The sequence below is a fragment of the Rhinolophus hipposideros genome, assembly GCF_964194185.1.
Source record: "Rhinolophus hipposideros genome assembly, chromosome: 9".
Classification (NCBI taxonomy): Eukaryota; Metazoa; Chordata; class Mammalia; order Chiroptera; family Rhinolophidae; genus Rhinolophus; species Rhinolophus hipposideros.
Window position 1 is genome coordinate 33,540,166 of NC_138055.1, and position 17,482 is coordinate 33,557,647.

The following is a 17,482-nucleotide window of genomic DNA, read 5'->3' on the forward strand; positions in this document are numbered from 1 at the left end:
AGAAACATCAAAATGAGGAGCTGCACGTGGCAGTCTGCCTTTCTAAAAATAAAAAATAAAATAATAATAATAACAATAATAATAATAATAATAATAATAATAGTCTTTCCTTTTTGTCCTTAGGCCTTTTTTCCTCTTTCCTCTACCTACCACACTAATCTTCAAGCATTGTTTAGGCAGCATTCTCTTCTTCTGAATCTTCCCTCAGCGTTATTAGAAAATTTCAAGCAAGTAGATAATGACTGTATACCTTAGGTACTAGGTAGAGGTGATATTTCCTATGGCTGATTGTGGGGTGTGAATGTTTTAAATTACGGGCTTCTCATGGATTCCAATCCTCTTTATTAGTTATATGTGTTTAACGAAGGAGAGGTCATTCTTCTTCTAGATGCAAGAAGTACTTGAGTTACTTCTTAGGAATATTAATACATATGCATGTTTTTACGGTTAAATTCCTGTGCCCTGCAAAGAAATCTAATAAAATCTAACTCTAAGCCTCTCACTTGCATGTGTTTGGAATAAAGTTTCAAGGATATGAAGTTTATTTTACAAAAGAAGGAAATTTAACCAAGAAAAGTAATCAACAGTCAATGTGCAGCAATAAGTGATTTTTAATAACCAGCAGTCACAAAATTACATTTCTGCATTCCATGAAAAATGAGAATTTGAAAAGCATTACATATTTTCATTTGTTTTTGTGATTTTTTTTTTAAACTTAAAAAATTGAACTCTTTACTCTCTTATTTGCCTAGGCGGTGCTCTATAATGATCGCTCAGTGTTGGAGAATCATCACGCAGCTGCTGCATGGAGTCTTTTCATGTCCCGGCCAGAGTATAACTTCTTAGTTAACCTTGACCATGTGGAATTTAAGCATTTCCGTTTCCTTGTCATTGAAGCAATTTTGGCCACTGACTTGAAGAAACACTTTGACTTTGTGGCCAAATTTAATGCCAAGGTAACTAGATTTGTACCATTCTTCAATTTATGGCCACATTGAAAGATGTCATGAAACTAAAATGTTGAGCAAAACTCATTGCTGTCACCTCTTATATGTCAAAAGAGAAAATGAAATGCAATGTTTAACCACAAGAAGGTAAATAGGCATTGGTCCCAATCTAGGAATCTGAGAAATTGAAGTGCCATCTATATATGTTATACTTAGTGCTGCAGATGAATAATAAAGTTCTGCAGACAAATAATTAAAATCATTGTGCTTTTTTTTAATTTTATTTGCTCTTATCTCTGTGGTTCACTAACATAAATTATCAGGCAGTAGAAAAGTCAAAACCCTGAAGCAAAATTTCATACATCAAAGTAAATGCTTAAATGTTAATTCAAGAAAATTTCTTATTTGTTAGCTACATTATTTTAATACTAATTGATAACATTTGCTAATTTTAAGTAGTATTTATTTATTTTCAATTCCATAATTAAAAATTGTCCATTATTTATTATTTTACTTTTTTGATGAACTATTTTACTATTTATGCGAGCCAGTAACATTATTTTAAATAGCTGAAAAATCCCCTTTACTTGGTATTCTGATCCCCACATGGTAGGAAGACAATAAATATTCTATTGTTTATTCTCCTGTTCAGCTTTAGCTTTCATTGAGGCAAAACACGTTTTAACTTTTTCCCTCAAACAGGTGAACGATGATGTTGGAATAGATTGGACCAATGAAAATGATCGTCTACTAGTTTGTCAAATGTGTATAAAGTTGGCTGATATTAATGGGCCAGCTAAATGTAAAGAGCTCCATCTTCAGTGGACAGAGGGTATTGTCAATGAATTTTATGAACAGGTAATTGATTTAACTGTTAATCCATACCTAGGCACTCAAAACTTCACCAAAGCTTCTAAAAGCTGTGAAAGTGTGATCAGTCTATTTCATATTCACCCTAACAAAAAGTTTTAAAAAGTAGCCATTTTATTTGACATGAGACTATGAGAGTTAGCACACTACCAAAAAGCTACACTTGAGATCTTCCCCACATTACCCTACATGACCAGATTACACTTGAAACTTTGTGTTTAGTGCTGTGAATCACTCTCTTAAGAGGAATCTGGAGGTAGTGGAGCATGCATAAAGGACAGAGATCAGTGACATAAAAGCACATGAAAGAAGTGAAGATATTTACTCCGGGGGGAAATAAAGGTGATATAATAACTATCTTCAGATACTTAAAACATTGACACACAAATTTAGGATTAGGTTTATCATGAAGTTCTTGTGGATATTAAAGAGGGTAAATTATATAAAGTACCTGACTCAGGATCTGATTTATAAAAAAACATTATGTTCATCTTCATTTCCCTAACAATGGTATGAATCTAACCAGTTTATAGAAGTTATGGGGAGATGGATATCAGGTCAATGTCAGAAAGAAATTTGTATTGCTAAAGGCATCCAGAAATAGGATGAGGCACCTTAATAAATAATAAATTGTCTGTCAATGGACATATTTAAAGTGAGATTAGAAAGAACTTTTATGGGTATTATACACAAGATTCATATATAAAATAAAAGGTTTGTGCTAGAAAATAATGTATTTCCTTTTCTAGGGATGAGATTAATTCATAATCCTGTCACATTGAAATACAGGAAAAATATAAATAAAAAGGAAAATCAACTTATAATAATTTCCAGTACCTTGATATAACAATTGTTGACATATGGTATATTTTTTCATTAATTTTGGTAGATAACTTCAGGTTAACAATCTGAATAGTTCAAAATAGTTCAAAATAGTTCAAAACAATCTGAATCTAAATAGTTCAAAATAAAAACACATATAGAGTGATCATATTAAACATATAGAAAAATGTGAATATAGAAACCGTACAATCACAGAAGATACAATTCGAACAAAAGCTGGAATAAGGTAGCAACTTTAATTGAGCAGTACAGTATTTTAAGATTTCTGGTAGCCATAGCAGAAAAAGAGAACATGATAGATTATGTATTTGCTTGATAATTATTCCCAGCATTTATTTTATGATGAATTTATACTCTAAGGTACACTGACTGAGGTAAGAAATATCATCTACTGCAACATTAAACCATTTCATGAATTTCCCTGTGATCAAGTACTGAAACATCAAGGTCACAGAAATGGTAAATGGAAACAAAGCATTTCTGTAGGAATCTTCGTAATTTGGGTAGAATCTCTCAGCAGTTAAGAGTGATCACATTATTGGATAACTTCAGGTTAACAATCTGATTTTAACAGTCTGATTCTAACAATCACTCTTAGTGATCATATTAAACATATTAAACCTGTGAATTCTCACATGAATGTCTGGGTTCTTGCAAAAAGTATTTGCAAATTTGAGCTACCAAGTGAATGTTGACTTTACTTGTACTTTAAACTTTCCGTGTCATTTACCTTTCTGCATTCCTATTTCTAGGGTGATGAAGAGGCCAGCCTTGGATTACCAATAAGCCCCTTCATGGACCGTTCTGCTCCCCAGTTGGCCAACCTTCAGGAATCCTTTATCTCTCACATTGTGGGTCCTCTGTGCAACTCCTATGATTCGGCAGGATTAATGCCGGGGAAATGGGTGGAAGACAGTGATGAGTCAGGAGATACCGATGACCCAGAAGAAGAAGAGGAAGAGGAAGATGTACCAAATGAAGAGGAAACCTGTGAAAATAATGAATCTCCAGGTAAGTTATAAAATCTATGTCTAGGTTCAGATGAGTCTTACGTTTCTCATGAATTACAAGCTTTGAGACCTTATATCATTGGCTGCATTTGATTATGGATAGTGCCCTTCTCCAATGTCAACATAAGAGAAATTCCAGTCTTGGGATCTATAATAATATAATAATACCATAAAATAGTTGCAGCCCATTCTTCAGAGCATCTTAATGATTTAGAGATGAAAGGAATTTCAGGTACCATATAGACCAACTCTAGGCTCTGTCAGCTTGTTTAGAGGAAGACTGTATAACGCAGTATGAAGTAGTAATCACTCGTTTATTCAGCAAGTATTTATTGAGTACCTACTCTGTGCCAGACATTCTTCCAGGTACTGAAGACAGAACTGTGAACAAATCAGACAAGAGAGTAAATAAATCCTTGCCCTTTTAGACTTATATTCCAGTGGAGTCAACAGGCACTAAGTAAGATAAATCAGTAAATCTTTAGTTTGTTAGGTACTGATAAATGCTAGAATAAATTTTTAAAAAGGTAAGGGGATAACAACTTAAAATTAAAAGGGTAAAATTTTAGATAAGGTAGCCAAATAAGAGAGATTTTAAAAAAAATTTTAAAGAGACCTGAAAGAAGTGAAGGAGTGACCCATAAAGATAGATATAGAAAGAACATTCCAAGGAGATGGGAAAGCAAGCCGTGTAAAGGCTGTGAGGTGGACTGGCTAGGTGTTCAAGGAGGATTAGGAGAGTTGGGGTGGCTGGAACAGAGGAAAGAGGGTGGAGAGCAGCGGGGCGGGGAGCAGATGATACATTGTTTAAAGGTAGGGTTCTGTATGTCACACTATGGAGTCTGGCTTTTACTCTGAGTGATATGGGAAGCCATCAGTGTTTTTAAATAGAAAAGTCCATTGATTCAACCTACATTTGAACTGGATTATTTCAGCTGCTGTATTGACAATATTCTTGAGTTTGAGGTAGGAGAAATGGTATAAGTGGGAGAATGAGTTAACAGGCTCTGGTAATTATCCAAGTAAGAGATGGCTGTGACTTTGGACAAAGGTAGTGACAATAGTGGCAATGAAAAGTGTCTGGTCACTGCTTTGGAGTGCATAATGTACCTAATCTAATCCATTTAATTTGACTATAAAAACAGATTATTTTTCTTCACATCTTGAAATATTCTCTGCTATTTCACCTGCAAATAGCATAATTATGAAAAGTCATAACCCTTACAGTGACATTGCATAAATACTGTTCATGAGAACATAATATATGGTTTCTATCTACCTTCATAGATAAATAATGTACAGCCGTAATATTAATATTTTTGAAATCCCTTACAAAATATTACCAAGGAAAGACGTTCTGATCATTTGTTCCTATTTTTTAGCAGTCATGAAAATGCATGACTTGGTTCATTTTGACTGTCTAGTTGAACATGGGCCTTAACCCATTTTTCCCTCATATGAAGTACCTGGTTATAAGCTCACATAAGCCAAGATAAGAGTTCATTATTAATTATAGACTGATGAAACAGGGATTTGCAAGTTTGGCTTAAGGTCAGATTTTTGCTTAAATTCTATCCTATAAACTTTGCACAGAATGGGAGGGGAAAATCAAAAGTTGTTTTCTTCAATATTCTCTTATTAAAGTAATTATATTTTATTTCTCTGATGCTTATAAAAGCGATTTCTTTGGAACTTTTGTGCTGATTTTGGGAGTCAGAGGTTGGTAGCAAGATTTGGGATCCATGGGGTGTTTTCTCATTTGTTCATTTAATAAACATGCATTAGTTTTATTTTTTTCATTTTGTTTTCATCAAGAGAGCCAGGTAATTTGCTTTATAAGGACAGGACAAATTTTCCACTGACTGATATTGGAAAGTCTTGTCGGCTTAGCCTCTGGTAAAGCTTTGTTTCCATGGGCCCTAACTGATTGCTATTTGAACTCAAACACATTGCAAACCACACACATAATCTAGGCATCAGGAACTGAAGCACCCAGGCCAGGAGATTTAGCAGGCTCAACTGGTCAGGGTTGGCTTTAGCCCCAAATGCGACAACCAAATATTTGATTCCTCCCTGTTCTGTAAGGTTGGGTTTCCATTCTGACTTCCAGATTCTAATATGTTACTCTCTTGACCTTCCCGTTTTCATCAAGCTCACTAAAGCAGCAATGATAATTCTGTGGATTCTGTTTACTGATGACTTCTAAAAGTCAACTGGCCACGTTATGTTAAAATTTAACATATCAACAATAATTTGATACGATAGCTTTTGAAAAATGATCATCTTTGAAGTATTCCTTTACAGCCAAGAAAATGATAAGTGTTGGACAATGTTAATTTTTAGTAAAAATGGGCCCCATGGATTAATGGAATTTTAGGAATGGAAGGGGAAACAATGATCATCCAGTTAAGCTGCCTCTTTTTACAAAAGACTAAACTGAGGCTCAGAAGTTTAGGTAACATCCCAAGGTGTAGATGGTTTCTGCAGAACCAGAAAGGAAGCCCTGGTCTCCTCATTGTTAACTCCATTGCTGTTTACTCTTATAATTTTAATTTCAGAATTCATATTGACTGTGCTGGTTAACTTGGTTGAGCCTGAAACTTAAGATTTCATAAAAAATTATATTAAATATGCACTGATATTTCAGCAACATGCAAAACTTGGAGATCTCCCAGGAAACATAGAATAAAATGTTTCAATATGGTATCCTAGGAAAAGAAGCCTTTTTCCCTACCTCGTAATTAAATCTGAAAGATTCCTACAGTGAACTAAGAGGTTTATAATGAAGTACTAAGCTGCATGTAGAATTTGAGCAATGAAAGGCTCTTTGTTCTCATTTCAAAAGGTTCCAGTGCTGAACAATTTGGCTCCGATACAGGCATGTTTTAGACCACCTGCAGACTCTAATCTACGCAAATTTATTTGGTACAAACTTTCTTCTACGTCACCTCATTCGGTTTAATTCCAGAGAGGTTTATTGCTAGTGTTAAACAACATTAATAAGAAAACAGCTGTTCTCATGGGGGCTGCCCTGAAAAGAAAAGGAGAAAAAAATGAGCCTTTGTTAGCTTCTTCCCGATGAATACACCGCCATGAAAGTGAAATAATTACCTTGAGCAGTAGAGTGTTTCCTATAACCATGATTCAAGTCTGTCCTTCAGCCTATGGTCATCTGCATGTAACTCTCAAGTCAAAAGATTAGGTTAAAAAGTATATTAACCTTTTAATATTTCTTAACAGAAACTGATTTGTACTTCACTACAACAAAAACAAAGTAGAAATAGACAAGTAAATAGGTTTGGTAGAAGATTGTTTTAGAGATTTGCTTTTAAAAATCTAATACATTACTATATTTAATTAACTTGGATAGAAAAATTGAAATTTCTTTACACTTAAATATATATATATATATGTTTGTGTGTATATCTATCTATATATGTATATATATATCTCTATCTAAGAAGCTTTCAAATGGAGAAACTGATGTCATGCTCCAGGGCCCATGCCCTTGTGCCTGTAGGAACGCCCCTCACTCTGCCTGGAATGCTACCAGCCCCTTCTTCACCCAGTGTATTTAATTCTCATGACGTACATCTCAGCTCAGGTATCATGTCAGTTGAAAAAAATCTTACCTATTCCCCCACAGGTTTAGTCTTTTGTGTTGCACCACACACTTGTTATAAATGGCAAGATGCTATTCAAAACTATTGAAATAGGGAAGAAAAAAATGAACTCACCTCTGTCTAAACAAAAGCAGGAGGGTTTTTAAGTGCTGGGATGAACTAGTGGGAAAAGTACTGGAGGACCTCAGAGGGCATTGGTCAATGTGATTAGGCCATTTGTGTTTGCTGATTGGTGCTTATTGAAGCACCAACTTATTGAAGCACCAACTTCAAACCTATTGAAGTTAGGTTTCTAGGTCCTTGAGAAAGATGTTCCTGTGTTGTCAAACTGGGTAGGTGCTGGGAGATTTATATATGCTACAAAGGGGCAGAGAAAGAATTTGGAGTTTCAAGTTTTATCAAGTAAAGGCTCTAACAAAAGAGATGTCAGAGACCTATAGACTAAAAGAAACCTAAAGTTTAGTCAAGCTGAGGAGAAAGACCATCTGGGTCACAAACCTATGTCTGTCATAGAAAACAACATATGTATTTCATTTTTTTGTCTTCTTTGCTCTCTTTCTTATAGACTGTAAGCTTTTTTCAGGCAAGATGTAAAACAAATTGGTCTCTGTTTCCATAGCATCCCAAAAGCTGCCTGTCAGTTTGTAGGTGATCAATATATGTTTGATTGATGGATTCATTTCATGAATAAATAATGAATACAATATATTTTTTAAATTTTTTCTTATGACTGTATCCATTCCTTCTGGCATTTAATCAATTTAATAATTTTGTTACATGATTTAAAAGTAATTCATGATAATTTAATTTCATGTCCTTTTTCTGAACTGTGTTTTAAAAATTGATCTTGTTCTATAAAGTGCGAGAAATTTCTCTGGCATATTTAATAAACCCATTGAAGCAATCATTAGCATGTTTACAAAAATTTTGGTCTATGACCTCCAAGAGATCTGGTTCCATTGGCCATCTCATAGCAACTGGAGATTTTTTTTCTTTTTTGGCTATTGTTACTTTCTCCTACTCCTTTTCCTCTTTGCTCTCCTTCCTCTTCTTTTCCACCTCCTCCTCCTTTTCCTTTTTCATTCTTCCAGATGATACATTGTAAATCACTACCACTTCAGTAAGTAATCCCAAATATCTCAGCTGATTATCTGATGACTTGTACGGTTATCCCTTTAATGAAATCTCAATTAGAGCAGAATTTCCCATGAACCCCTTTTTCATATCATTGTCATTCTTATCACTTATGGACATCTCACCATTTACCTGGGATTGTGGAAGTGCAGTGAAAAAAATTTCAGGCACTAGGCACGTGGAACAGGCACCAGAAAGAACATAATTCATTTAGTAAACTCTTACTGGATACCTACTCAAGTCTGGGACTCTGTGGAGATAGACACAAAAGGGAAAAAAGCTTCTGTCCATAGGGACGTTTGCAGTCTAACGGAAGGATCTTAGCCTAATTTCTCAATTATCTCCCTAAGTCTTAAACGGTCGCTCAGATGAAGGTACTGAGAGTTACATTATATTCAGGTTGCTTAGAAAAGAACAGACTTCTCTTCTAAGCTCAAAACCAGCTGCCTACTTTACCTTTCCACTTGCAGTCCTCCTAGATACTTCATGTTCAACATACCCCAAAACTCTGCTCCTCATCTAAGGTTCCCTTTCTCAGTACATTGTACCACCATCTACTCAACTGCTCCATCCAGGTAGTGCAAGGTTGTCTTTGATTCCTCTGTGTATCTTCATGTTAGTCCAAGCCACCATCATCATGCAGTATCCTTCCTCGTGAATCACTTCTCTCTCTGTCTGCTACCTTTTAAAGACTTTGTAAGATTCAACATAACGGTAGCCACTTGTTCATTCTCTGCCTTCACACTATAGGAAAAGCTCTGTGATGGAAGCATTATATCCATCTCGTCTATCAGTGGATCACCAGATGCTTGCACACTTGGTACATTTTAGATACTTAATAGACAGATAAGGAAATGGAAGCCTAAATAGTGAGTTATGATATCAATGCAAATTCTTTAAAACATCTTACGTTTCTTCTGTTGAAATTTATTTCACTACACTTCTTCTGTCAGGAGATGCTATGCTGTGAAAACTCTAATACTTCCAAATTGAAAACATTAGATTGTATGATCATTAGAAAATGTACTCTAATTATTAAGTGCATATTTGCTAAGTCTTGTCATGTGTAAGATCTGTATAGGTCTGTACAAGGCTCCCTCAAAGAGGCTGTACTCTAATAAAGGAGCTGGAATACATGAGAATAAGATAAGTGCCTTGAAGGATGTACATTTTGGAGGACATTGGTTTTGTTGTAAGTGACAAAACTCCAATTGAATGAATATATAGGAAAGGGAAAATTATTAGTTCATGTAAACATGATGTTGGCTAATATCAGAGCTTACTTGTTCTGTTCTTGTCTCTGACTCATGAGCCTGACAGCTTATTCTTTCATCCTTGCTTTCTTCATGAAGCTGGAATTGTAACCAGCTCTATGTTCACTTCACTCCTGATACACAAGCAGAGAAGAAAAGATATTCAGTCCCCATTCCCCAACCTCATACTCATTTTCATTGCCATTGGCAAAGGTACCAGGGAAGGGCTCTAATTGGCTGGACTTAGGTTACGTATCTACTCACCAGACAGTCACTGTGACACATCTATGTTATCAGGAGGTGGGTGGAGAAGTAGAGTTTGACAGCCTTTTTCAGAACTACATAACTAAAAGGAAGGATGAGAGTTCCCCCTAAATGTTTTTGGATGTGCAATTACCAGAAAAAGGAGAATGAGAATGCGAAAGGAAAAAAACAAAACAAAAAAACCCAGGAAACAGAATCTACTCTGAGAAGCATATATGGACACAAGAGAGATTAGGCGAGAGAGAGAGAGAGAGAGAGAGAGAGAGAGAGAGAGAGAGAGAGAGAGAGAGAGAGAGAGAGAGATTATTTCTTCAAAGAGGAATTCAGTGAAATCTAACTGTATCTCAAAATAATAAATAGACATAAACTTTCAGTGGCTGAGAAGAGCATTTCAGAAGGGGCATGAAAGTACCAACTTGAAAGTTGGAGAGTTTAATGTATATACAGAAAAGAGAGCAGTTGAGTATAGATAGATACCAGACTGCAAATTGAGGAAGACTGGAAAAGTGTGCCTGTGCCAGCTTGTGGGAAAACTTTGAGAGGAATGTGAAATTAATTTTTTAGTCCACATAACTAAACATCACAATAAGTTTAAAACCATCTTTAATGAAACCAGTCATGTAGACTCTTAGGAGTTGAAATGGTTAACAAAGTAAAGGAAGACATAACAAAGTTATTCCAATAATCTAGGTGAAAAGTCTGAAGGAATAGGAAGAATACCAAGATACAAACAGAACATTGTATTGGACGTTACCAAATATTAAATATGGTTCACAGTTATATTAATATTAAATATGGTTCACAATGATATATTAATTGTTACTGCCATCTTCCTCTTACTTCCCCACTCTCAAAAACAACATCATTACAACATACAAATCAAATATATGTATGTATGTATGTATGTATATACATGTTATATGTATATAACATATATATATATATATCTCCATTTGGATACATGTTAACTCCTATTAATAATGTGAAAAGAAATAACTGTCATGTATTTAGCACACAAATAATTAGTCTAATTTGATGTTTTCTCAGGAAAGAAAACTTTCAAAAGGAGGAAAGTCTACTGCCAAATAACTCAGCACCTCCTACAGAACCACAAGATGTGGAAGGAAGTCATTGAGGAGGAGCAGCGGTTGGCGGGCATCGAAAATCAGTCCCTGGACCAGTCTCCCCAGCAGCATTGCTCAGAACAGATCCAGGCCATCAGGGAAGAAGAAGAAGAAAAAGGGAAGCCAAGAGGAGAGGAGAGCCCAACCCCAAAGCCAAGCCAGTGACAATGGACAGAATGAGCTGTGATTCCAAACCAAGTGACTTGTCACAGACTCTTCAAGCCAGCACAACACTTAGACACAACACTGTAGAAATATAAGAAGATGGGCAAATGGCTATTGCATTTTGAGATTCTTCGCATTTTATGTGTTTATTTTTACAGTGAGGTACATGGTTAAAAACTCTTGCTCAGAGAAGCTTTCACATTGCAACACCAGCTTGTAAGGATTTTTTGTTTTAAGGAAATATATTTGTGTGTGTGTATATAAGCTCTCACATAGATACATGTAAAACATTTTCACACACACACATACACACTGAAAGCCAGGATTACTGGCTCCACAATTTAGTAGCATTGATATTAAGATATATAGTGGTCACTGTGATATAATAAATCATAAAGGAAAAATAAAGGAAAACAAAGTAAATGGTGCGGCTTAGCAGGGGAACAGTGCAGCAAATGTAGGCTACAACTAAGAAGCTTTTGCTCTTAGTACTGAGGGATAAAATTCCAGAGAATTATTTGAATTCTTATATATCCTGCCAACATTGTGTGTGTGTGTGCGTGTGTGTGTGTGTGTGTGTGTGTGTGTGAGAGAGAGAGAGAGAGAGAGAGAGAGAGAGAGAGAGAGAGAGAGAGAGAGAAATAGGATTGAAAGGGTGCTTGTGTGTATGTATATTTGCGTGTATGTAAAGAGAGATTTTTGTGGTTAGCAGTTCGTAGAATTCCGGCGGCAGATGACTCAGCACATGTGAACAAACAGAAGGAAGTTTACTCTGGAGTGTCTTAGGCAGCCATTCCAAAAGCCTTCCTCCATTTAGTTTCAATAAAGGTCTCTGCAGAGGGAGGGTATTCACAGGCTTGGTGAGAGGGCCACGTGATTGGTACTACTGCTACACACCACTTGGAGGCTCTCTATCACCAGCCTTCAACCTTCCAATCTACTCGCCTCATGAATGTATAGGAGCTGTTTATCTCTGAGTATGTCTGTCACTCAACCTGAGATCAAATCACCATTTAAGGGGATGGCATTCTTTGTTCATAAACACCAAGAAGGAGCTGGAGTCGGGTCTTTTAATCAGGTTAGAACTCTAAAAGCTTTTCAGAAAAACGTGAGAAATTGCTCTTAAGAGTGATCTCCCATGTCTTAACTTGCTACAAAATGTGTGTGGTACTAAAAGAAAAAAAGAAAGAACAGCAAACAGAAACCCACTACAGGATACGTAGCAAGAGATAAAGGGGAAATTTTCAACCTAGGGTTTGATGTTTGTTGATGTAGTGAAAGTCCAATTTTTGGCAACTGTTGAAGATTGGCTTTTTTGGGTGGCAAAGGTCCCACTGACCAACCCTTTTGTGGTATTGTGTAAGGGGTAGCTTCTATCTGCAATCTGGCCCATTGTCATGCTTCTTTTGGCAGGGAAGATTACGGAAGGATTTTGGGGGACTGGGCCTATTATTGAAAGTTTTTTTTTTATTTTTATTTTTTTGGTTTGTTTATCTACACTTGTTTATGCTGTGAGCCAAACCTCTATTTAAAAAGTTGATATTCACTTTCAATATTTTATTTCATATTATTATATTTGTCATGAATAGTTATCTTGATGTAAATATAAAGATTTTTTTTGTTTGTTTCTGTAGATAGTAAGCTTTTTTTAAAAAAGGGAAAATGAAACATTTTTATAAAGTTATATTTTAATCACCATTTTTATACATTTAAACTATCTCCAAGCCCAGTAAGACAGTGATGATTCATTTGCATGGAGGTCTATGGACAGCCACTTATCTACCTATTCTAATGTCTATGATAATCTGATACAGTTATTTTGTGCCAATTAAATGAGGATGCTGCAATGAATGTCTATTCACTAGTAACTTTTCCTAACTTTTGGGTAACTTTTGGGTCCATGACTCCCAAGTGAAAGACTTTTTAAATCAACACCGAATGCCTATCATTGGTGTTTATTTCTTCCCAATACTTTTTGGTTATAACTCTTCCTTCAGTACCCTATACTCTATGCTCATCATCTAAACAATCTTAGCTTCTAAGTAAACTTTAGTTGTGATTTCTACTTTTTATTTCCTCTGAAGTCATAGAAGAGTGTTTACATTAAAAATGCCTTTGTTTCTCATAAATGGTTATTTTTCCCTTTTGAAGCAATGAATTTACAATAATCTATGGCATTTTCAAACTAGGCAAAGATAATATAATCAGAAGTAAACATTGTTTCAAGGCAAATTTCCCAATAAATAGGAAAATGTGGAAAGGATCAAATTGATGCAGACTCTACCTAAATATTGAGAATAATTATTTTTTGCCAACTTTTTGAGTTAACACCAGGTCTTCATTATCTAGGACTTACTGTGTTGTTTTCCATTTTCTTTGTATTACCTGTGTGCCTCTATGTTTGCAAAAGTTACTGTGAGTCAAATACATTTCCCCAGTGAACTTAATTCTTCTCCTTCCTTTGCAAATAAGTGAAGAAAAAAACAACACACATACACAGAAGTTATACTCACATATCCTTTATATCTAATTCCTTAACAAAATTATTTTTTTCCCTTTCTCCAAATGCCATTCATCTCTAAAATAAATATAAGTTGAGGAAAAAATCTAGGAGTGGAGTAAGCAGAATGACAGGAAAATAGTTGAGTCTATAACTGTATTAGCAGCTTCATCTAAGTTGAATGGCCCCAAGTAGGGCCAGTCTGGCTGCCAAAGCAGAGGTCTTAGCAAACTGCCTGGTTTTGTTTGTTTTGTTTTGTTTTGAAGTACATGAAATAATGATGACCAAAGCAGTTAGAACCTCTTCATTCCATAATTGTGTTTATCAGTGTAGGAAAATTGATCATTTTTTCTTCAAAAATAAATTTCCAGTATATTGAAGATAGAAGTCATTTGAAATAAAGGAATGGAGGTTCATCAAGTATGTAACTTTCATACACACCCAGTTCATCCCAAAGGATACTTAGGGACCTAACAATAATAGTTTTTGCTAGTGAAGTACTCTCCCTCCTTGGCGACAGCAATATTACTGTGTTCACTTCCAACTCCAGAGCTTAATTCCTTAAAAATGTATTTGTTGCAATTTGCTACATTTTTATCTGAGTCTATTTATAGGTGCCATTAGATAAACTCAGGTCTTTCAAATGAAGCAATGTCTAGCCCAGTTAGGGAAAAAGGATAATTGTATAGACAGCCATAAAACCAATGGTAGGAACAGCTGGAAATGGTGACCTTGATGCTCTGTTAAAGAAAAGACCAGGTATACCATGAGTGTTACCCATGTTTTTTTCCAGCGTACCCATAGAATGTCTTTCCAGTTATCTAAGCCAACCTTGATATCTGTCTCCCTTGGTGAAAACACCACTTGAGTTTTGTTGGTTTTGTTTTTTTTCCTAAGTATAAAAATTTGCTTTTGACATTTATATAACACCTGGTTTTGTTCCTATTAGAAGATGAATACAGTTGCTCTGTAAAGGGATATGTCTATTAATATATTGGCCTTCATTTGATAAGGAATTTCCTCATATCATGTTTAAAAATATATATACTTTCTAAATGCTAATTGCCACTTCTGTCTGTTCCATTTTGATGGGATTCCAGAACAAATCCTAATCACTGCAATTCCCCTAAAACTAAAGAAAGGGGATTGAGTCTCGTGTAGACTGTTCATATTACACATATATATTGCGATTAGCTCATGCCTCCTGCCTCTCTCGATTTGCAGTTTCCAGATGTCCCTGTCACTTTCCCAGAGAACTTTTTTTGAAGGTAAAAGCTGTGCAAAAGGCATGAGACTCAGGCCTATACTTTGTTTAAATGATGGAAAAAATATAAATTATTTTCTAAGTAATAAAGATATGAAAATTATAATTGTAAATAAAGTCTAAAGTTTGAAATGACTGCTTTCCAAAAGTGAACTATTTGTGTGACGAACAACTCCTGACTGAGAAGAGAATCATCAAATATCATTTCTGTTCTACTTCGGGAGGTCTTTTTGGTGCTTTCGTGTCAGTATGGGGATCTCCACTGTCCTTGTCATTTTCAATATTTCTAAAATAATAATGAAAACCACACTGAGGGTCTTATCGTCCTCTTCTTCTATCCTACTCCTAATTCCCACTTAATTCCTTTTCTTGTTTACATGCAATTTTGGAAATAAACTGCCTTTTAAACTGACAAGACTCCAGCAAAACAGAGTTCTGTAAACTTTCATAGTCTAGAGTAAATCAAGATTATCCTGTTCTAGAGTTATCACTAATGTGTGCGGGGGGCGGGGGGGAATCAATGAAATTTCAAATGCTAATAGCTCAATGCCAGATAATTGAGAGCTAAAATATCTATATGCTTTGAAACCAAAACTGAGTTTCTTTAATTCACCTTCTTTCCCAATAGGCAGGAAGATACTTATGGCCATTGTTCTAAGTCATTCATTTTTCTCATGATTTCTCCATGAAGAGAAATTATGAACTTCTTGATATTGTCAGTCCATTTTTCTAAGCTAGTCAACAATGTGCAGCTTTAAATTAGTACACAGATTAGCCATTTTAGGTGAACAACATTCCAAAATATAATTATTCTTAGAATTTCTAATTGGAGGGAAATATACCAGTTTTAAGGCCTATATTCATATCTGTTTGTTCCTCTAGAAAATATTCAAATCTTATTGGGGTTAATTAATTAAACTATAAGCACTGAGTAAATTAAACTATAAACCATGCATTCAAGATCTTAAATTGAGGTTTCCATAAGCATTTGTATATTTCACACTAATGAACTGTGTCAGAGAAGAGCATAAACATTCTTCAGTCTACATTATGTACCATGGATGTTAGGCAATTTGTGCTATTGTCTAACACATTTCATTTGTTAAAATGATGCAGCTTTTATCTTATAGGTGCTTTTACATTACCTGAACTAATCTTTATGTTCAGACTATCAAGTCATTCTAATAGCAGGTTAACAGTGGTGACAAAAAATAATAGGGCTTTTTGTTGTTAAAAATGTTTGAAGATACAAAATTAAAGATTAAGGCTTTGTTTCATTGTTGGGACTCAATATGAATCTGCTGACTTAAAAATACTGTTACAGTATATATTACTTTAGTGCAGGTAAGACTAAAAACTATATGAAATGACTGCTTTCCAAAAGTGAACTATCTAAAAGATGAACAACAATGTAGAGATGGAAAACAAAATTGGCTTTCAACGTACGCTTAAGGCTCTGAAAAGGATCCAAATTCTCCTCCATATTGTACTGGTAAGTTTCATTACCTTGACAGATACTGGTATCCATGGATTTCTGCTTATCTGAGGAGCTGCGAAATACAGAAAAAAAGACGAGCCTTCTCCTATTGATAAGTACTGAATATCTCTACATTCAGAGAGATTTCCTCATTGCTTCAGATCAAGAAGGTGTTTTTTAATCATGCAAATAACTCAATCAAAAATTCTTCAAAGATAGTAATATTTAGCATCATATGTAAGTACTATCAAGAATATTTAAATTGGTTTTATTTTTTGAACCAAGCTGTTAAATTTTTTATTTAATTAAAATGAAATCCACAAAATGACATTCCCTGGTATAGGGATGCTAAGTATATTGATATGATCAGAACTAGTATTATGTAACAAAACTGGAAGAAAGAATATTTGCTTCTTTTTCTAATGTCCTTCATGCCTCAGGGATGAAAATGTTTTATGAAGGGTTCAATAAATATATGAGATAGACAAAAAATAAACTTAGTCCCAATAATTTAATTAGATTAAGTGTATAAATTATAGTCTGAGTTTTTCTGAGCTTCCCCAAGAAAAAGGAATTTACTATCCACCAATATATCATGTTTTAGGTTTTAAAATAGATGGTTTATTAATGTAGATTATATTTTACTAAATTCTAATGGAATTGAAACCTAAATACCTTTATTACTAAGAAATATTAAATCTTATTAAGCTTGACTTTCACAGATGAAGCACTGACCAGTCAATAAACCACACCCACTAAGTTCATCTGCCAAGAGTTATGAAGTGATAGGTTGGAATTTGAAATTTATAAATAGAAATTCACAAAAATATATTTTTAAAGCTTTATGCTTTAATTAAATTTTGTGTCAGTAGAAATACCTAGTATTTCAAATGAAACTAAAGCATGGAATTATTCCTATCCTTTAAAAAAAAAAAAAAGTATGGCTTCTCCTCAATTTTACTTCTCTAACTCAAAGTTATCAAAGGAAAAATAATCAGATATTCTCCT

The 17,482-nt window shown here is 34.7% G+C and overlaps 1 protein-coding gene across 2 annotated transcripts in view; it reads left to right on the forward strand.

Annotated features, from left to right (window-relative positions):
- The window catches only part of PDE3A (phosphodiesterase 3A), a 280,237-nt gene extending 265,106 nt beyond the window's left edge, over positions 1–15,131 (forward strand). For both annotated transcript variants that reach the window (XM_081058334.1, XM_081058333.1), the window contains exons 13-16: positions 753–956; positions 1,650–1,805; positions 3,413–3,671; positions 10,992–15,131. In XM_081058334.1, the coding sequence (XP_080914460.1) occupies positions 753–956; positions 1,650–1,805; positions 3,413–3,671; positions 10,992–11,233 (861 nt within the window). In that variant the 3' untranslated portion in view covers positions 11,234–15,131. The remainder of the gene's footprint in view (positions 1–752; positions 957–1,649; positions 1,806–3,412; positions 3,672–10,991) is intronic.
- Positions 15,132–17,482: the final 2,351 nt, after the last annotated feature.